A 21,681-nucleotide genomic window follows, 5' to 3' on the forward strand; every position below is an offset into this window, starting at 1 on the left:
GAGAGATGGGGCTGTGTGCCAGAGATGCTTTCTATCTTGGTTTACTAAACTGAGATATGATCATCCAAACTGAGATGAGAAATATTGGAGGTCAAGCCTGCCTGGGAGTCAGTCCTCTGCCCTGGAAGTCCTTAATGGCAGATGTGGCGGTCGCTGATAAGAGAAAGACAGTTGGCATTTTCTCAAAAGCACAAGGGCAGGGAGTGGAGGAAACACATACACTGGAATAAGCAAGCTACACAAGGAAATGAAACGCGTCTTTCCTCACCTGGCTTCTCCTTTGCCAGCTGTTTATCAAGAGTTAAGGTGGTCTTTTCTTCCTGTATGAACATTCGATCGATCATCACCATCTCTGCTGAAGGACTGACTCTCTGCCAATGGAGGACAAAATATTGTGTCATGGGGAAGGCAAAGCCAACCTGAGCCTCATGAAACCCCCCTCCCAATCTACATATTGTTGGGAACTTCCTTCCCTTTGCTGCCTCCCTCACTGTTGACATTTAGACTGACGCTCCTCAGGGCGGTGGCTTCTGTACATTTATAAGGCTGTGGCAAGGATGAAAGTAAGAAACAATCAAATCTGTGTTGGAGGTGTAATTAAGTAGAGGGGACACTCATACATATATGGTGGACAGTGATAAAATCAAGGGCTTCTGGGATATGGTATATGAGGAGCTAAAGAAAATATTCAAACAAAATTTTATTAAGAGAACAGAAGCTTTTCTTACTGGGGATACTTGATACAGAGATAAGCCAGAGAAAACAAAAAAATATTATTTTATGCTACAGGGGCCGCGAGAACATTAATTGCCAAAAAATGGAAAAAAGAAATAACACAGACAAAAAAGAAAAAAGAAAAAAAGAATGGCAAGATAAATTATTGGATTATATCGAATTGGTCAGATTGACTGAAGCTATCAGCGATCAACCCAAACAAAAATTTCAAAAAGATTGGAAAAAATATAGAGAATATCTTAAAAAGCAGTGCCCTCGAATTAATACTTGGACTTGTTTCGATTAACTTCTGAAAAATAAATTGAGGTATGTAAGTCAAAAATAGAAAGAAAAATAAGAAATTAAGAAGGAAATAGTTTACCAAAAACGAAGAGAGAACTGTGTTGAGGATGAAGGAAGTCAATTGGAAGGAAAGAAGAAATGAAGTATGGTATATATATTGATGTTCATTTGTTTGTATAATTTTTTGTAAGTAACAATGTTTTAGTTGTATTTCTGTATGTTTTTTGTAAGTTTTAGTGTTGATTATGTATTATTATTATTATGTTTAATGTTTGTATGTGTGTCGTAAAATAAATTCAAAAGAAATAAATAAAGAAAGAAAGGATCCATATTAACTGATTATTTTATTGTTGTTAGCCGCCCTGAGCCCGGCTTCAGCTGCGGAGGGCGGGATATAATTATTATTGTTGTTGTTGTTGTTGTTGTTGTTGTTGTTGTTGTTATTATTATTATTATTATTATTATTATTATTAAGAAGCCAGTGGCAGGAGAAAGAACTGTTACATTTGTTCTACTGCATTTCCTTTTGTTTGTACATAATAAATGCAAAACCCCCAACTAGCCCAGCAATCATGTCAAATGGGAGGAAATGTGGTCAAGCGTGGGGCATTCCTAAGCAAGGGAATCCTTGGCAACCCACCAGGGCGGCTCTGCAACGCTCAAAGGATGGGGCTGGTTTCAATCTCCCACCTGCAAAATAATCACTATTGTCCACTTCTTTTTTATGAACTGATATGGGTTTAAACAAGCTGGCAATGGGTATAATCTACTGTACAGAGCTGCTCATTTTCCACAGATGAGTGCAAGTGGAAATCCACATGTAAACCGACACATAAGAAGCCTCTAGCCCTGATAGTGGTGGAGATACGTATTTTAAAATATGCAAGCACTGTTCATGTTCCGGCATTCAAGGACAAGGGTGTCTTTGCCCTTCACCAGTCTCTTCCTTGTTACCATCAGTCATTTAATCTCCCATTTCCTTACAGCCCCTCAACCTGCCCAACCTCCTCTTTTTGCCACCAGTCCACTCCTGCAACGCAACCCCCTCTCCTAAGGATCTCCCACCCAAACTCTGCAAAGTCTCAACTATCTGGTTCAGAAGAAATAATACAAACCGGGAAAATCTTTGCAAATAAACCACACCAGTGTCTTGTACTGACTTGCATTAGCTCATTCTAGGCACAGAACTTTGCTTTCTTTGGGAGAAAATGAGGAGGTTTTGGCAACATATGTAGAACCCTGCCTATTCTTCTTTTCCTACAAGATCACTTCTCCATCATATTCATTTATTATAATAATTTTAAAAATACACACCAAACTCAGAGTGTACCATACGATTGCAACAGGTTCCTCCCAAACACAACCATGTTATCAGCCGGCTGAGCGTTCCTGGCAAAGGCCAGGATTAGATCAGGATACTTGTTGGAAAACGATCTGTTCAAAGAGGAAGCTGGAGAAGAAATGCTTACCCGGGATTCCTCCAACAGCAGCAGGCGGTATTTGTTCAACATGGCTTGTGTGCGTTTCAACAACTGTGTAGACACCATTTCAAACTCTTCATCTACTAGAAAGAAGCAGAGCAGGAAGGGAGGGAGGGAGGGAGAGAGAGAGGGGGTGGTGGTTATATGATTGCCTCGTGTGAATGGGATCTGCTGTAACGAAAACCCTTCTTGCTGCTGGAGAATAAAATAACTTTTCCAACTATCATTTCAAAATACATTCATCCCTTCTCCCTACACATCACCTGCACAATTACCAATTTCTGCTATGACTTTTATATATTGTTATAGCCTGTCCCCAAAATGGTTGAGTAGAGTAAATCCTCTTTTATCTATCTATAAGTCATTCATCAATTTTAAAACATTTCCTCCTGATACCTCTTGAGAAACACTTTGCCGGAGAAAAAGGGATCTTGCTTCCTTCCAGACAACACACACACATTCCTCCCTAACATTCCTCCCCTTTCCTAATGTAAGTATTTCTAAAATGGTAGCCATATTTCTCTTTAACTGCAAAGAAAGTATATGAAAGACTGGCAAGTTTATTTTGGAATGAATTTTCACAAGCAAGGGCCTATTTTAATCAAGATGCATGAAGCAATCTAGAAAGTTTAAAACCTGTATACACAAACATGTACCCACATGGCACAGCTATGTGCATCAAAGACGCAAAAATAAAAAACGCAAAAGGGTAGCTTAGAGTAGGTGTACTAACCTATTAGGAATTCAGGATTCTGGATTTAACTGGAGTAGGTGTTCTTCTTCATTCCCACTGCAATCCTATGGGCCTAGCCCTAGAAGATACCCAGTTCACAGCACCCACAATCCAGTGAGCATAGCAGGGATGGTAGGACTGAGCCCTCAAGGAGAACAATTACTTTATGCACATGAAGTACTTTGGGAACTTAGCTTTTACTTTATCTTAGCTTTTACTTTTAGGATTATGATCATCAGTAAGGATACAGAGAAGTGGGGTTTAATAGAAGGGGGTTGTCCAACCCTAATGCTTGGACAATTAGCAGACAAGCTATGGGAAACAAGAGTCAATCCATCTCTTTGCATCTGATGCAGGAGAATCCCAGACAAAACTCACCTTTCCGATAGTCATGGGGAGAAGGCAATGTTCCTTGGTATACGTGGTATGGTAGGAGCCTCTGTAAGGCATCTTCAAATGACCGAAATGAGGTTTTGTAGTCAGGATGCAGCACTGCTCCTTGGTGTTTATGCAGCTGTTCCAAGAAACTAAAGGAAGCAGCAAGAAAGATTGAGTTTGTCAAGGGTGCTAATTTGGCCCATGAGGTTGTTTCCCCCCAACCATGCTCACCTGCCCCCTAGCAGATATCAAATATCAGCTAGCAGTACCACTTTGCTCCATGTAATGGTTATGTTTGTTCTATGATTGTAGATTTCATTGTTATAACCTGCCATGGGATCTCAAGGTGAAGACTGGGTAAGAAATCATATATATGGCTACAAAGGAACAAAGAACTTAGGTTGTTCCTCTGCACGTGGGGATTCCATTTAGTGTCTTTTAAATTTGGTTCCACTCTAGAGCTCCTGAGCAGAGCTAATAATTGCCCAAAGTGGGGTTTGCATTCCGCTTTCGGCAGGAATTCTTGCAGCTTGAGAACTCAAGCTGGGATTGCAGAAGAAGAAAGAATCCATAGTGCACTTGCAGTGCACTTCTGATTCTTCCTCTGAAGTTGAATCACCCGATGTCATATGGCATCAGGTGATTTGACAGGTGAGTGACCCCACCTCCCTGTAAAAAGTGGTTTGTGGAGGGTGGGCCAGTTCTGGATTCGACCCACCGGCCAGCTCCAGGTCCCCACCCTGATAAACACTAGCATTCCACTGCTTTGCTTCTGTTCTTAGGACTGCATATTTGTTGAGGGGCTCTGGTAGAGACTCACCAAGCTTCCTTGCTGGGCTGTAGCATGGGAGGGGGCTTCTTCAGGTTTCCAAGCTTGCCCTCATACTGGCAAGGAGAAAAAACAACAACGTAAGAACAAAGAGCAACAGGTGAATTTGAGGCCACAAAGAAAAGCACCTCCTGCTTGTAAGTGGCCAGCCTTCTGGTGAAGATGCTAATCATATTATGGCAACGCTAATTGCCAACATATCAGTGTAGTAAGAGACCTTCGTAGAAAGTGATGGGAGGTTTCACAAATCCTTAGAACCATCAGACAAATTGGAACAGGTTCAAAAGGAGGACAATAATAATAATAAATAATAAATTTTATTTATACCCTGCCCTCCCGGGCCAGAGCCGGGCTCAGGGAGGCTAACACCAGTAAAATTACAGTAAAAATGTAATAGGAAAAAACAACACCCCAATTTAAAATACAGGTTAAAATGCAATTTAAAATGAAGCCTCATTTTAAAAGAAGCCCATAGATCAAAACCATAAGGGGAGGGAAACATAAGGGCCAGACAGTCCAAACCAAAGGCCAGGCGGAACAGCTCTGTTTTGCAGGCCCTGCAGAAAGATGTCTAGTCTCGCAAAAAAGATGGTTAGAAGTATGGAATACTAAGTCATATGAGGGAAGGCTGAAGGACTGTTTAGCTTTGAGAAGACTGAAGGGAGGCATGATAAAAGGTAAAGGGACCCCTGACCATTAGGTCCAGTCGTGGCCGACTCTGGGGTTGCGGCACTCATCTCGCTTTATTGGCCAAGGGAGCTGGTGTACAGCTTCCGGGTCATGTGGCCAGCATGACGAAGCCGCTTCTGGTGAACCAGAGCAGCGCACGGAAACATTTACTTTCCCGCCAGAGCAGTATCTATTTATCTACTTGCACTTTCACGTGCTTTCGAACTGCTAGGTTGGCAGGAGCTGGGACCGAGCAACGGGAGCTCACCCTGTAGCGGGGATTCGAACCGCCGACCTTCTGATCGGCAAGCCCTAGGCTCTGTGGTTTAAACCACAACGCCACCCACGTCCCTTGGCAGGCATGATAGCACACTCCAAATTTCTGCAGAATGTTGCACAAAAGAGGACAAGGGCTACTGCCCCAGAGGGCAGCACTAGATCTAATGGGTTTGAGCTGCAGGAGGTTTTCTTTTGGCTGAAATGATTCAAGGGATATGATTTGGCTGAAACAGCTTGCCAAAAATATTTAAATGAATGAATAAAAGTGGCGTGCTAGTGCATAGGCTCACCTGCTGCTGGATTTGGGATGGGGCTGAAGGCATGAGTTGAGGCAAGCCCTTTCCAACTACCTGGAGCTGCAACGGACCTTTCCCCAGATTCAGGCCTGACACAGAGCTAATGACTCCAGGCTTTGTCTGCCAAAGAAACAAGAAGGTTGTTGGATTGTAATGAATTCGATTGTAATGAATTAGAACCAGACACACAAAGGAAGTTAGCAGCAACACAGTTACAGCATTGCCAACGCTTGTGGAGACAGGTATCAGAATTCTTCAGTGCTGCAGTTGCAAACCCTTAGCTATGTGGATAACTACAGCATTTTTAAAAGAGCCATGTAAATTTAAAGCACTGCAAAGCCCTGAGTATGGAAAGATATACTTTAGGTTATTTTCATAAATCGCAAAAGTTGATGGTAGAGCACAAAAGAGCAACATGTTTACTACTGCAACTAGATAGTAGTTCAAACTACGCTGTTGGAACTATTTAAGTTTAACTATGTTAACTATGTTTGATGTATTACAGTATTTTAATTTTTTTTTTGAAGCCGCCCAGAGTGGCTGGGGAACCCCAGCCAGATGGGCGGGGTATAAATAATAAACAATTAATTTATTATTATTATTATTATTTACTAACAATAATCATGAATAACTACTTAGTCTATTAGGCAAAAACTATAAATAATTCACTATATATCATACTGAAAAATAAATATGTATATATGGATGTACATATGGATGATCTGGCCCCAAGAGTGATAGCTCAGTGACATCTACTGCTAATAAACCTTCTATGTGAGACAGTGTTGATTCTATAATCAATACAAAGCTTAAGCAAGACTCATACTGCTGGTGCTAAAAATAAACACTAGGCAATTATTAGCATGGGTATGTTTTGTTGCAAAGAATCCTTAGCTTGCTTTAACAATCCCACCTGAACTGGCTGCTGAATGGCAAGAGGACCTGCAGGTTTTGCTTGCCCAGTGGCTGCTTTCCCTCCAGAAATGGTTGTGGCGCTGCTGGAAAATGTTTTACTCTCTGAAGGAGCTGCAGCAGCAATAGCTAGAGAAACGGGGAAGAAAACACAAGCGAGTGAGATTTCAAAATGATATGTGGAACATTTTCAAGTTGTAAAACATAGTGTCTGGCATCTCAGTTTGAGTCCTACATCCCTCTTTTGGATTTTCTATATGGTGCCCGGTGGTGCAATTTCTTTTTTTTACAGATGCTTGAGCATCACTGGTCCCTAAAAAACCCGTAGCTAGGGAGTGGATGGACTGAAGATTGTGGGAGCAAGCTTTTCTCCCTCTCCCCACAAACACAATGTTTGCAGTCATGGGCGGAACTTGGTGGCCACCTTCTCCCCTACCCTTGCAACCAGAAGCCAAACATAGAAACGAGGTTTGATTTCCAGGGTGATTTAAGGCCTGGCTCCTCTCATTTAACCACTGCCAGGAGGAAACGGAAGGGAGAAGATAAGATACCAGAGCATATCAGCAAGAACAGGCTACCTCCCCTTGCTGGCACTTTCAACTTCTTTTTCCATCCAAGCTGGCTTCTGAAAGAGTCTGTCTGACTCCTAATGTTCTTTTCTCCCCCTCGATTATGACCAGGCTACTCCCAAGTACATAAACGTAAAGCCCTAAAAGGCAGCATTTTAAAAAATGGATACCGACCATCCTGAAGGATGTCTGGAGACTACAGCAGTCCCTGACATTCCGTAGCTGGCCATCCTAGCTCTTGCATCCAAAGCCAACCCTTTGATTGCTCCACCAGTTCAGTGAAGAAAGCAAAGAGTCTCTGCCCTTCCATTGCAAGGGATTGGGAGAAGGCCATTATTCATATTGGAGGTTAGCCAGGCCAGCAGGGCTAACATTCCTGCTCTCAGGAAATGTGCCAAGGAATCTTTAATGAGCACAATAACGGAGAAAGGGCTAGATGTTTGAATCTTATGTGGAAGAGCAGGGGGAAGAATACTGCAGGGAAAGTTGAGAGCAACGGGGAGTGGGGGGAATAATGTTGCTAAGTCAGATCTTGTTTGGTTTTTCAATCAATCTGGAAAAAAACAATGGAAGCCTTCTTTCCCCTGGCCATGGCAGGCAGGCAGGCAGAATTCCACATGGAATTTGGACTTTCATGTGTGGAAGGGGAGGGGGTGTAACAGGATTCTTGCTTTTAAAAACGTGGGGGGGGGGGGAGGAACAAGTTTCTATCTCTCGTGATTTGGGAGATAAGGCATCAAAACCTTAAAAGCCCAAAAAATTCAAATACGTGTCTTAAAAACCCATCCAAGTTGGAGCAAACTTGCATGAGGAATTGATTGGGATCTTAATTTCGGAGAGGAAAAAATATAAAGGGTCAGTAGTAGTTTATTCCAGTTTCTGGGTAATAGAAAGGGCAATTACTCCTGAGTCTATCTTTTTCCTTCTCCTTCTCCTCACAGAACTTAGTGACATATATAATATATATACACGTGTGTGTTTATGAGTGTTATATCTTGCCCTTTATAAGGTGATCTCTGGGCAGATAACAATGCATAAGCAAAAAGCACAGGACAACATATACAGTTCCGAAATGTAACTCCTGCGTAAGTGAGGTGATGCCTGCAATTGCCAAGGTGGGAGGAAACTGGCTGTGTGCTCCCCACAATAAGCTTTGAGCCACTCCAAATGTTTGACGGATCATTGATTCCAAAGCAAAGAATTGATCTGCACTCAATTCTATGCCATATCATAGAGGACACTTTCCTGGAGGTATGGATATCTGATTTGGGGTGGCTTAAATCTTTTTTTGTGGAATGCACACATACCAGTGCCATATTCATTTATTTATATACATTGGCTATTATTGGCATTGGGAATAATTATTGACCGTGTCGCCTGCCATCAACAACTCATTTCCTGTGTCGTTGTGGCATGAACCCTCTTCTCAAAACCTAGGAAAAACCCTCAGCAACTGCAAGGGACAGGAAGGTGGGCTGCAGTACCTGATGTGGGCACCTCTACTTGCCTTGTAGCAAGGCCAGTCCTAACAACCGGGGATGAAAAAGCACCCCATTTTGCATGAAGCTGAACACTGCAACTTTTACTCGGCAGTTTCTCACACTAGTCAGGTGTCTCAAAAAACCATTATCTTCTGCAAAGCTTGCACATATTTCCTTTGCTTTCTACACTGGACTGCACATACAGACAGATGCATGCACGCACATGGTTCGAAGAGTGAACGGCACAGGGGAAAAGAAACTATTTACCAACAGGCAGATATACACAAACATATGGAGCAAAAGACAAGCAGCAACACTCGGAAAGATTGATAAAACAATGCAGTCCTCCTCTCCCCCAAATCCAGCCCCGCAAGCATACACAAAACAGCGTTTTATCAACGTACATATTGATGCCGATTTGACCAACACAGGTGTTTGTTGCTGGAGGAGTGATGTAGGTTGTGCAGGCTGCCCTCCTCCTCCTCCTCTCTGGACCTGCCCCTTTTCAAGCACTGGAGCCGCCTTGCTCGAAACTGCATTGGAAGGCTGAACGGTGGCAGGCACAGGAGCATGGCTGTGAACTGGTGGTGCCTGGCTTGTTGATACTGTGACCTGCTGTCCTTGGCTGCTAACCAAGACTGAGGAGGGCTGGCTGCTGAACTGGCTCAGCACAGGCGGTGCTTGGCTAGTGGAAGTTGGCTGCTTCGTTTGTAGAATAATCCCCTGGGGCATCTGCATAGAATAAAAAGCCAGAGAATAACCCACGAAAGCCACTGGCAACACCGTGAGCATGCCAAATTATGTCAAAAGCTCTTTTCTACTGCAACTTCCTTTCCATCTTCCTTGCTTAAGGTGCTCAATATAAGGCCCTCGCACTTAAGAGACACTGATGTCTGTTTTTAACTGGTGGAGAAGTCAAAGGCAAGAGCTGGCCTTTTATCAGCACAGGGAACTGCCTGGCCTCCTGGTGGCTAGAAGCACCCACAGGCAGTAAGAGCATAGACCTTAGAGCTCTGACATCTGGTGGTGGCATTTAAATAGTTGGTTCGTCCTGCGTATCCATGGCCAAGTAGGCCATGCTCAAGGATGAGTTCCTGTAAAGTTTTCAAAGAGCATTTTGGTGGGTAGGCATCCAGCTGTTAAGAAAAAAATTATGAATGGAAAAACAAGACAATATTGGCTGGGGGGGCTGCCCACATTTGAAATGGAATGGGTATTTGGAAGGGGTGTGTGTGCAAAGAGTGTCTTTGAGGCAGGCCTGGTGGCTGGGGTCTCCTTGGTACAGCCAATTGCCCATAAACATAATGAATGAGCCGAGGCCATACCACCCTATTTTGTACAGATGGAATCATTTTGTCGCAGTGAGAGGGCTTCACAATTAACCCGATTCCCTTTTCCACCAGTTTCTATGGAATGTGGTTGCTTTACCTGCTGAAACCGATCCATTAACTGCTTCTGCTGAGGTATGGGTGCTGGAATTGCAGAAAGAGCCTGGAACTGATTCGGAACCATCTGAAAACTCCTCTGCTGCTCCGGCGTCAGATGAAGCGCCTGGGTCGGGGTGGGGGGCTTGATGGGGCCCTGGGCAGAGAACTGAAGCTGGAAATGGGGGGAATGGGTGTGCTGGACCTCAGATGCAGCCTGAATCTGGGGCTGTAGCCGGGCCTGCACTTGGGATTCTGCCTGCGGCTGGAGCTGTGGAGCAAGCTGGACCTGTAGCTGCAGATGTGGAGGGGTTGCCAGCTGAGGCTGCCCCTCTGGCTGGGCCTGTGGTGCTTGGAATGATACCTGAGGCTGCGAGGGGGGCCGCAGAGGATGCTGGTTGGGACCGTGAGGAGAGGAAGCAATCTGATTCTGAATCACATACAGATTCTGCATCTGGGTCTGGGGGGTGCAGGACCGGGACAGGGGCTCGGAAGGAGGCCTGGACAAAGTCTGTGGTTGGGAAGGAGGCCTGGAGTGAGGCCGGGACGGTGGCCGGGACAGTGGCTGAGGCTGAGACGGAGGGCGGGACTGGTGTGGGGACTGCATCTGTGAGAGGTGTGTGGGCTGGAGCTGGGGGCTCTCCCCCACAGAAGGATGAGGTAGTGAATGGGACGGGGAGGCTCCGGGAAGTTTCTGCTGCCCTGAAGGCAACTGAAAAAAGGAGTTGGGGTGGGGGGGAAAGAAAGGAAAGAGTAAACTGGGTTAGAAGTCTCTTGTGAAGATACTCTGAGGTGCCCAGGCACCGCAATCCAGCAGAAGCAGCCAAGAATTATTAAGTCCAAAGCTCGCAATTGCCAGCTTCGTGAGTCAATGAGGCCACTTGTTTCCTCCTTCCCTTCATCACCAGTTCACACTGTGAGAGACCCTGAAACAGGAGGGGAAGCTTTCTGGGGCACGGTGTCAGATTCTCATGCTGTCCCACTGGGAATACTGGTAGGTACCTGCCAAATTTATTTCACTGCCTCGGCTTGTTTGCAAAGCTTGGCTGTAAAAGATGTTGCTTGAAAAGATCTTGCCTTTTAAACCATAGTGACCAAGGCAACGGAGAAATAAATACAAGGAAGGTACCAAAAAGTGTTTCTTAAAATGTCAAATGGCTAAACAAAAAGCTTATCTCAAAAATCTTATCCTAAGGAAGGCAGGAAGTAGCTGGCTTCTTTCAATATTTTGGGGAACAGGGAGAAGGGTGTTCATGTCCTCTAATTTCCATTAGACAAATACACACCCCACCCTTTCAATCTGCCCAGTCACCCTCTCTTGGGCAACAAAATCTCCCTGGGTTCTGTTGTATTAAATGCCACTTCTCCAGCCTGCCTAGGGCACCCCTACAGAGTAGCAAGTCCTCTACTAACTCCTGTACAGCTTGCACTACAGTATTTGCAACATTACTAACACGCAAGTAGAATTTATGACACTCAATTTGCAAGTAATACTTTTCTCTGCTTAAAGAACAATATATACAGGAAGGAAAGAGATACGCATTCTGGTAGGAGACGGCAACATACCACAAGTGCAGTGCACAGCTCTGGAGGGACAGAGGAGAAGACGGGAAGAAAAGCAAGAAAAGGCAGCAGCAGCAGCAGAACCACCACCTCTCAGGGTTAGTTAGGATCGAAAGGGAAGCAAGCAAGAGCAGCAACAGGGAAAAGAGACAAACAGGCGATGGCCACAGTCTGGCAACAGGATCAGTAAGAGGGGAAAAGCCTTTGGCCAATCCTAGAGGTGTTTACCTATTTTTGGATTGTTGTGTGTTCACCCATGTGCTAAAAAATGAAAACATAATCTGCCTGAAATCAGATGTGCCCATCCCTTGGGTTGTAAATTCCTTCAGAAAAGGAACCAATGGTCTTTCTTTATGCTATAGAAAGGCCATAATGCCATTTCCATCTTTCCTTTTTTCTTGTTCTTAATTTGGGCATAATGAAAGAGGTAAGTAAAGCTCTTTGTGAACTAAACCATCCACCATCAGTACATGCAGATTGTTTATCTCTATCTGTTGCTTTTTTCCAAAGCAGAACAAATTATTATTTTATTTAAAAGAGGATGTGATTGCTTTTTGTTATAAGAAAGCTAGATTCCATGCCAGTTTTACCGAGCTTTACTGGTCAGAAGAGAGGAATTCAGAACTGTATATAAACCTTCAAAATATTCACCACAGAGGCAAGGAAGGTGCATGTTTTAAAACTTAGATCCATTCTTTGCAGATACAGGTGGCACCATAGTAATCTTTGCATGGTTCACAATATCTATTTATAGGAGACTAAAACAAGTTTGGAAAATATAAAATATAAAATATAGATTATAATTTATGATTGTGCTTAGGAAAAGTTCCAAATAATGTTTCAGTTGTTTAATTTTTAAATGAATAACCATTTTCTTTCTTTTTAGCATTTCTGCGGTAACCTAAAAGGTGGGGGGGATTCTATGTCTACATCTCAGTGTGTCATCCATACCTCTGTCTCTCTCCCTAGTATTTGTGTGTCTGAGTTCAGGATCAAACTGACTACTCCATGGAAGTACACCAGTATTAAAGATATTAATTAGTGCACTAACAAGTAGGTAGTGCTCCCTGCCCCCCCAGCCTGGCCTGAAGAAATGAACTAAGCAAAGCTTTTTCTGTCACTTTCTTTCATATGTCTCATTTCTGTATGTCAGGGTATTGCTAAAGGGACAGCAAAAATGAACACAAACACATGGTAACCTTACATGTAACGGTCAGTGGTCCTCCTAGTTGCTAGGCAGGAGGTAACTACATTAATGAAAATATTCATTCCTCCTGTATTGTTCACCAACTTCCACAAGGGGGAGACTTCATTGCTATTTTCAAAATTGTGTCACCACCAACACCCAAGCCTTGCCTTTGTTTTGAAGTGTGGGAGAATGCAAGTGCGAACCGAAATGAGATGCTAATATTTCTGTGTGTGTGTGTGTACGCATTCTGCACAGAGAATGTGCAGGAGAAAGCAAGAAGCTGAAGGGAAGACTAAGAATGGCCAGACATGTTAGACAGAAGGGCTCAAGGCAGGAGGACAGGCCAAAGCGAGGCGACTTTGTGGATTTGCAAACAGGTAAGGGGCTACCTGGCAAGCCATTGCCTGCTGGGGAGGGCCGGCTGAGAACTGAGGTACTTTGGACTCCACCGGCGGCAGGTTGTGGTTCTGGCTCAGCTCTCGGCTGGCAGGCGGCTGCAGGGCTGCGCCTACGCTGCTGCTGACTATCACCGAGGCTGGGACACTGCTTGTGGTGCTGAGGGCGGTGGTGGCTATGCTGTAGATGGGCAGAGGCATAGGCAGGTGGGGAGGTACTGTGGATTCGTTCATACTGCTCTCCTGCTGCATTTTCAGGGCTGGTGAATAAAATTGCTGCTGCTGCTGCTGCTGTTGCTGCTGCTGGCTCCGATCCTTCTGAAATTTCCAAGAGATTTAGCATGGACCACATTTATGATAACTACCTGCTTCTACCACCCACTATTTGTCAATGCTGATGACTGTGTATGCACATGCTCTGAGTCTCGCTCCCCCAAGCAGACACGGCCTTAGAATTGCATCCTAAATTCTGGTTTCAGAGCCCCCACTTCCCCTCTCGGCAACTCATAATGTGAAAGACACAAAAATAAAGAATATGCAGAAGGTCACGCCTGACGCCAAGTTTCAAAGAATTTGCTTTTAGGGCAAAGAAGCAAGCAAGCAAGCAAGCTCCTTTGTGATATATGAGGCTCACAGTCAATGGAAGCCATATAACCTATACTTCACATTCAAACAGGGGTCTGGGCCCACTTGCATAAGACTATTTTTAATCACAGAATTATCTTCACTACTACTTCGCGGGTGGCGCTGTGGTCTAAACCACAGAGCCTAGGGCTTGCCGATCAGAACGTCAGCAGTTCAAATCCCTGTGACGGGGTGAGCTCCCGTTGCTCGGTCCCAGCTCCTGCCAACCTAGCAGTTCAAAAGCACATCAATGTGCAAGTAGATAAATAGGTACCACTTTGGCGGGAAGGTAAATGGCATTTCTGTGCGCTGGTCTGGTTTGCCAGAAGCAGCTTAGTCATGATGGCCACATGACCCGGAAACTGTACGCCGGCTCCCTTGGCCAATAAAGCGAGATGAGCGCCGCAACCCCAGAGTCATCCGCAACTGGACCTAACAGTCAGGGGTCCCTTTACCTTTACCTTTAGTTCACAACAGTGCCACATGAATAGCAAAAACACACAAACTGTTCTCCTGCCTTCCTGTGAGCAGCCAAACTGTGGAAATTTGATTCAGGTGGAAACAAACAAACAAACACCCATATTGTTATTCTTTGGGGTGGAATGGGGCTAGATGTCCACAGCGATTACTCCATCTCAGTTCTACAGCTGGGAAATTTGAATTTTATCATAACAATTTATCATATGTGAATATTAGGAAACTGACATAAACCTACTTAAGCTGCATCACCTATTGGGACAAACTCTGTTTTGCAGAGGTTGCTGAATTGGGGGATGGGGGGCTGCAAGGAGAGAAGTATTGGAAGAGAACAAGGACTAGAGCAGTGCAGGACATTGAAAACTCTGCTCTTTAATGACTGGAAGATCATCCCAACCTTCTACTATCTCTGGCTCACCCCCATTTTTTGGCAGACATCTTCTTGACCGCTTAGCTATCATGAGGTCAAGAAGCCTGTCTGGTTTTGGTTTTTTAAAGCTTTGATGATTTCATGGAGTCATGGCCACACAACTTCCTTGACGTTATCAGTTAATATTTCCTTAATAACCTGGAACATGTATGGACAGAGAGAACAAACTAACCAAACTAGCTGTAATTCTAGGAAACCTTTCACTTGCCTGCTGCAGGAACATCTGCATAGAATCCTGGGAGATGATGGTTCCAGCAGCTGCCTGGCCCAAGATAATCTTTTCAGGACTAGATGCCACCAAGCTGGGACTGGGCTGCGAAGTCACGGGTAGCTGTGCTGGCTGCTGAGGTGGCGGAGTTTGCTGCTGTACATTCAGCTGAAGCTGGGAAGGAGCCGAGGACTGGGAAGTGGACTGGACGGTTAATATGTTGGCTTGGTCGCTGCTTGGCAGCAGGTTGGTGCTGGAGGTCGGCTGTGGCTGAATGAGACCTGGGCTCTGGCTGCTGGCACTAGGGGGTGCTTGGATGGTCACAGTTTGGTTGAGGTTCTCGGTGGCATTCAACATAGCCACTTGGTTAGGCAGGGTGACTCCTTGGATAACAGTCTGACCTGTCTGATTAATGGCACCGCTGGCCAGGGAGGCTGTGATGGTGGGCTGACTCTGAGTTGTCAGGCTACCGGCTAGAGAGACAGGCATCTGGAAGAGTGTCGGCTGGCCAACCTGTCCAGGTTGCAACTGGATAGGAGCAGAGAGAATGTGGGCAGTGCCATGTGCATTCTGCGACGTCAGTACCTGCCCCAGGTTTAGTTGGCTTGCCAGGTTTTGATTGGTGAGGATTTGGGCAGGCAGCGCTTGATTCGTTATTAGCTGCCCGCCAGGCCCTTGGCTGGTGATGATGTGAGTCTGCCCACTAGGATGCGAGGTGGTTAAGATCTGGCCACCCATATTAGCCTGCAAGGCTGACAGCTGTTGGGGAATCTGGACTGCCGAAGTGCCGGTGAGCTGTCCCGGGAGAAGGAACTGGTTTTGACCCTGTAGCATTGCCTGGGGGACATGCTGCGCTGGGATAACAATACTGCTGCCTTGATTCAGCAAGTGGACACTCATGGGTTTGCTAAGGGCCTGCTGCTGTGGCGGGGGCTGCTTGAACATGTTGGCAGGCAGACCTGGGGGGAATCCAGAGAGCACCACATTTTGCCCAGCCTTGCCTGCCATAAATGTTAGGTTCTGCTGGGCCTTCTGTTGCTGGAGGGCAGCCTCGTTCTGGATGGTAAGGGTAGCATTGTTGGGGCAAAATGTTTTAGGGGTGATCTGATACAACTTCTGCTGGAGGACTCCTGGGGGTTTGGGTTGAATTGGTGTGGGTGTCCGGTGAATGATCACGTTTTGGGCCTGTACCAGCGGGCTGCTCAAGTTTGACGTGACTGTCAGAGGCTGGGAGCCCTGTGTAGCAGATACACTCCCAAACATGGAGCTTCCATTCAGTGTTGTTGTGGCTACTGCTGGGAGGTTCTTCTGGATGACAAGGCCTGCATTCTGGGGAGACACCCCAGCCGAAGTAAGGGTGACCTGTTGCTGTTCTGCTGCTGTCTGAGTGATGTAACTTCCAACTGGCATGGTGGCCACTTGGGAAGACTGAACTTGCTTAGCGATGATCTGCTGAGCGGATTGGTTAATCGCCATCACTTGCTGGCCAACCACTTGAATCTGCCCAATGCCCAGTGCTCCACTGGGACTCCCATTTGGCAACCCTTGAAGGTTGGAAATGGGCTGTATGGTGACGTTTCCCAAGCCAACTTGCTGGAGGAAAGGCTGCACGCTGATGGCCTTGTTGACAACATCGGCTCCAACTGACTGCTGCACCAATGCCTGATGAGTCAAGACCGCAGGTTGCTGCAGTCCAATAAGGTCAGCTCCACCAGAGAAAATCTGTGGTGTGACATCAGAGGCAGTGTGGACAACTGGCTGAAGCGTAGGGAGCTGAAAAGACCCCAGATCCAGTTCTGCCTCCGCCTCCAGAGTCTGCTCCGTGATGTTTGCCTCCTGCAGGCTCTGCTGGAGAATGTCACAGGGCTGGTCTGAGTTCTGTAGGTTGGCCCCGCCCCCTGAAGGTGACCCCAGGATGTCATCTTCCAGGAAGTCTAAGTCAACACTTGTTGTGGGCTGGCTCTGTTCAGTGCTCAGATGATTGCCAGAGGTTTCTTGTACGTGCAGCTAAAAAAAGAGTAAAGATTAAGCACACAGAGAAAAAAGTAAGCTTTCAGTGATAAACAGAATTTATATATTTTTCTGTGCTCAACAGTTTATGCCTTTTTTCTAGGTGCTATGGAACAGCACCATTTTCTTGGTTTTAATTTTTTGGGGCCAAATTAGACACGGTTTAGCTCCTTCCTCCATGCTACTTCTCAAATTTAAACCGCCCTCCCAATTGCTGTTAGCCACAGAAGTGAAAAAGCACACACATGCAAGTACCTGTCCCTCCACAAAGCTAGACCACTCTGATGAAGGAGATTTAAGCTGGAAAACAGTGCAGGAGTAGATTTATTTTTTTTAACCCTCCTCAGTGACACTAATCCAAATTAGCCTTCCTTGCCAAAGGGCTTTTAAGCAAAAAGGTGGGGGGGGGGGGCGAGTGGAGTTAGGAGATGCAACCATAGATTTCCCTAGACCAGCCCTTAATATACATTATTACAGTGCACACATAACCCTATTGACTGCTGCTTATGCTGGACAAAGGTTGGTAAGCATTTTCTGTCTTATATCAGACCTTGCAACAAAACATCTGGTATAAGACAAAAGCACTTCAGTATCCAGGTTCCCAAGGCACACAAATGGAAGTTCTTGACCTCATTCTGAAAGAAATCTTTCCCAAGCTTTTGCAACCCTCCAACCTTTACTAAGCTGATCACCGTGATCAGGCCCTCTCCACAGAGCAGAACAAAGCATCAGGACAGAAGAGGACAGCAAGAGAACAGCAAATGTGAAACCCAGAGACAACCAACATTCCAAGCAAATGGTTCAAAATAAACGTGGGCTAATCACACAAATCCGAGCTCTGTGCTGCTACCCATTGTCCAGTGCCAATAACTGTGTGGGTGAAATCAAATCACTCTTGAAGCTACATAAGGAATATCACACAGGAGACTGATTAGGGCTATGAAGAGTCTCTAGGACAATTTTCCTTACACTGATCCCTCTTTCCTTGACACCTCAGCCTCTGCATTTTCTGTAGAACTGGCTAAAGTAAAATATACTTTTCAATTATTTTGACTGTTCCATTATAACACACGTACAAATGCCAGGCTCAGAATCAAATGTAGAACATGCAGATTTTTTTCTGATGACATGAGAGAAATGAGGTTTCCACTCCTATCAGTTTTGCTCTTACTCTGCCTCCTTGTACAAACACCTATATACACTTCTGTTTAACAATAAAGGGAACGCAACCAGGATTGCACATTGCTTATTGCCTTTCTGTGACATTTAAACAATTTTATCAGGTGTCTAAGACATTAACAGAGCCTGTTTGCCTTCCTATGTTCAGTTTGCCTTTTTTTTTGCTATTGTGTGTGCTCACCATGGTGGAAATGTAACATTACAACTTGTATAGCTTCATCATGCATTGAGCATTATGAAAATGATAAATGTGTAAAAGAAAGGACATGATTTTCTAAAAGTGATATAAACTGTGCTGTAAAAATGAGGTGAAAAATACATACCCCAGCACCCTCAAAGAAGGCACTGGCTGCATCTCCTGTGTTGTCCAAGAGATCATCACTGTCAATCTGTAATTTAAAAGATTTAAATTACTGTATGTGAATGTAAATTTAAGCTTGACAGTGTTCAAGGAGTCAGGCTGACACGAAATGGAAAAACAAAGGGGCACCAGTTCATTCACGGACCAAGGCACTAGGTAACTTCCTTTCAGTGGCTTGGTTTCTTCCTAGGAACTGTAAACAAGTTCTCAGTTGTGCTGGTGGAATAGTTTTGCTTTGAATTAGAAATTAAGTAAATTGTCATAGGTAACTACTAAGTCTTTTTCTAACTGCATTTATTCTTCATTCCTCAAAGGTCTCAGAGAAAACAACTGGCAGAACAGTGCCCTCTGCGTTTCTTTTCTAGGATTGGCACCACCTCTGTTCTCTGTGTCACTTCTTTCATTGTAGACATACAAGCCAAAGGTAACTTAAGTTGGAGGCTTTTTGATTTGTTAATTAGTCATGCATCAACATAAGCATTTAAAGAAACATACACAAGAGCAAGTCCTCACCTTTTCAGATCCATGTAAAAAATCGTTCAATGCCTGAGGATCACTGGGGGGAGAAATGACATAGGAAATTTACTTACAAGTAAACATGTAAAGGGCTATGCTGTTATTTATGTACCAAAACAGACAAATGAGCCTATACCTATCCTTATCAATATGTTGGTGGGGGTGGGTGGGGGATTCCAACGGTTTCTTGGTTTTGGTTCCACTTCTTCTGTCCTCAAACGCATTTGTATTCCCTTTCTATTCAGGATCTTCATTACCAAGCCATGTCTAAAATCTATTTACATGGTGCTTATAGAATAGAATTTAATGGTTATCATATGTCAGTGCTGAGTATTATTGGCACAAGGCTACCTGAAATTTGCAAGACCCAGTGGAAGGCCCACTGAAATTCTTACTTTTTAAGTAATTATTCTTCTTACGTTACTGAACTGGTAGCCATTTTTTTTCTGGTCTCAAGCCATAGCTGTCAACTTTTCCCTTGTTTAAAGGGAAATTCCCTTATTCCAAATAGGATTCCTCACAAGAAAAGGGAAAAGTTGAGAGCTATGTCTCAAGCAGATCTTAAATTAATTTTTCTCTTGGCTCCCCCATGAATCTTGGGTTTCCTTATTATGTTATTTATAAACTTACATTGGTCTGTGGCTGTAAGAAACCTATCTACTGTCCAATACAGGGTTGAGGAACTGGATCTGATTGGTAGGCAAGATCCAGAAAACTGGCCCACTCTCCATGCACAGATCTGCCCACCTTCCAATATGACAACAGGTGAGAACTTTAAAGGAAAAAAGGCAGGATCATGCTCAATAATTGTACTTTAAACCTTTCCTTTCTAGCGTCAGCTTGAATTCAAGCCGCAGCTACTAAGATTTCTGCCTGCTTTTAGTAGGGAGAGGCTCCCATCCCATAAGTTGGTGTGGCTGGGGGGAAATGGCCTCATCAGCCTAATTTAGCTCATGGGGTGGAAGCTCCCCATCCGTGGTCTAAAACATCATTTCTCTTGTCAATTGTTCTGTAACAGCAACTTTCTCTTTCTGGGGAAGCCTCATGTAGCTCTGACTGTCAGATTTAATGAGAAAGCTTCTGGTTCTAGCTGCGCATCCTCTATAAAGATCATGAACAGGCCAAGCGGCATGTGTTCCACCAAAGATAGGCAGCAACAGTTGTCAAGGCAGCAGTCACGTAGAGGGGCTCCAAGATTTTGAACCAAGCATGGTTGAAAGGTACAGCGCTTGCTAAGCTAGAGAACAAAAATATCTGTAATGGAAGGCTCCGTTTCTGAAACCCTTTTGCCACAAGAGAGAACACGCTTTTCATGGGCAAAGGGAAAATACTTACCAAATTACATCTAGCAAGCACCGGCCATCTTCATCATCCATGTCAACTGAAAGGAAAGGTTAGAGAATGTGTTATGATCATGTAACGACATGTGACATGCTAGTGAAGTGCTCCTTTTGACACCAAGCCCCCAGTTCTGCAAACACTTCCTTCCCAGTCCATGTAATTCTGGCTCCAAGATTTTGGAAGCGCTTGGGCACTTGGCCTTAACCTTGAACTGCAAACTGAGAATGTTCTAATCCTGCTTCTGACATTCACCACTCTCTGGAGCTGAAACTACATCCAAGCATTAACTGTATCCCCATATTTTGTTAAGTGCATTAGCACCCAACATCTCTATGGAAAGTCTAGTCCCAAGCCTATTGCTGGTCTTTGCTACAGAACCAATGCAATGTTTTTTTGGATACCAATGTTAGCATGTTGGGATATTAGCATAGCAAGCAAAGAAAACAATCCACCACACTCCATTAACACTCCCGACACATATTAAGAAGTCATAGATATATTCTTTATTCAATTTACTTGAGTTATGGAATAAAATAGGAAGAATTAAGTCTATCAGGTAATTCTGCTGGTCAAGCTTTGATCTCCCAGCTGAACTTCTCTCAAGGAACTCTTGTTTTAGCACAACTGACAAGCATGGTTTTGAACACAGCTTTTTAAAAAAACCACCCTTGTTTCTCACAATCCTCCTTTGTAAATGTTGACAACAGCAAATATTCTCTAAATGCTCAAATATTTGTGAACAGTGTTTGAAACTTCCATTGTTCTAGGGGCATTTTGCGACAGGGAATTTCATTAGAGCAAGCAGTTTCTGAGCTCTGGATGCAGTACTGCGCCTAAGATTTCAGATTAAAACTGCAGAATGGAAGGAAAGGAGGACCTTTTTTCTGCCTCCCCACTTTCATCTAATCTCTGAAGACTGGAGAAGAGACCCTCTTAAGAATATTAGGGGGTGAGCAGGGGAAGGACTAGACCATATGAAAAATGAACATAATATTTTAGCTGCAGTTCCTTCATTTTCAGCTTTGTATTCTTGTTATAAAAAAGAACACCTAGACATTCCATTGCTATGCCCATAACCTAGGTTTAAGATGCCATTTAGCTCCTAGCTTTCATATCTCAGTTTCTAACACTATTTGTGGAGTGTTTAAAATGGATATTTGATGAGGGGTAACATTTTATTTCAATATTTGACAGTGGTTTTCTAGTATTTAGTATCTGGTGACATTTGATAGGTAACTTGCAACGATACTAAGTGTTTAACAGTTAACGTTTGGCCGCTGAAGATAATTTGTATTTATTTACTACCAAAGAGATGCCCAA

General features: G+C 44.3%; 1 protein-coding gene across 6 annotated transcripts in view; it reads right to left on the minus strand.

Annotated features, from left to right (window-relative positions):
* BICRA (BRD4 interacting chromatin remodeling complex associated protein) overlaps positions 1-21,681 on the minus strand; it is a 103,906-nt gene that overhangs the window by 5,774 nt on the left and 76,451 nt on the right. For 2 of the 6 annotated variants that reach the window (XM_053397707.1, XM_053397708.1), the window contains 13 exons: positions 20,356-20,401; positions 19,018-19,060; positions 18,467-18,532; positions 14,955-16,961; positions 13,210-13,533; positions 10,073-10,780; positions 9,049-9,376; positions 6,596-6,723; positions 5,677-5,802; positions 4,430-4,494; positions 3,610-3,758; positions 2,487-2,581; positions 269-371 (listed from right to left, as the gene is read on the minus strand). In XM_053397707.1, coding sequence (XP_053253682.1) covers positions 269-371; positions 2,487-2,581; positions 3,610-3,758; positions 4,430-4,494; positions 5,677-5,802; positions 6,596-6,723; positions 9,049-9,376; positions 10,073-10,780; positions 13,210-13,533; positions 14,955-16,961; positions 18,467-18,532; positions 19,018-19,060; positions 20,356-20,396 — 4,183 coding nt within the window. In that variant the 5' untranslated portion in view covers positions 20,397-20,401. The remainder of the gene's footprint in view (positions 1-268; positions 372-2,486; positions 2,582-3,609; positions 3,759-4,429; positions 4,495-5,676; positions 5,803-6,595; positions 6,724-9,048; positions 9,377-10,072; positions 10,781-13,209; positions 13,534-14,954; positions 16,962-18,466; positions 18,533-19,017; positions 19,061-20,355; positions 20,402-21,681) is intronic. The other 4 variants (XM_053397709.1, XM_053397711.1, XM_053397710.1 and 1 more) reach the window with 4 other exon arrangements.

The sequence above is a fragment of the Podarcis raffonei genome, chromosome 8 (genome assembly GCF_027172205.1).
Source record: "Podarcis raffonei isolate rPodRaf1 chromosome 8, rPodRaf1.pri, whole genome shotgun sequence".
Taxonomy (NCBI): Eukaryota; Metazoa; Chordata; class Lepidosauria; order Squamata; family Lacertidae; genus Podarcis; species Podarcis raffonei.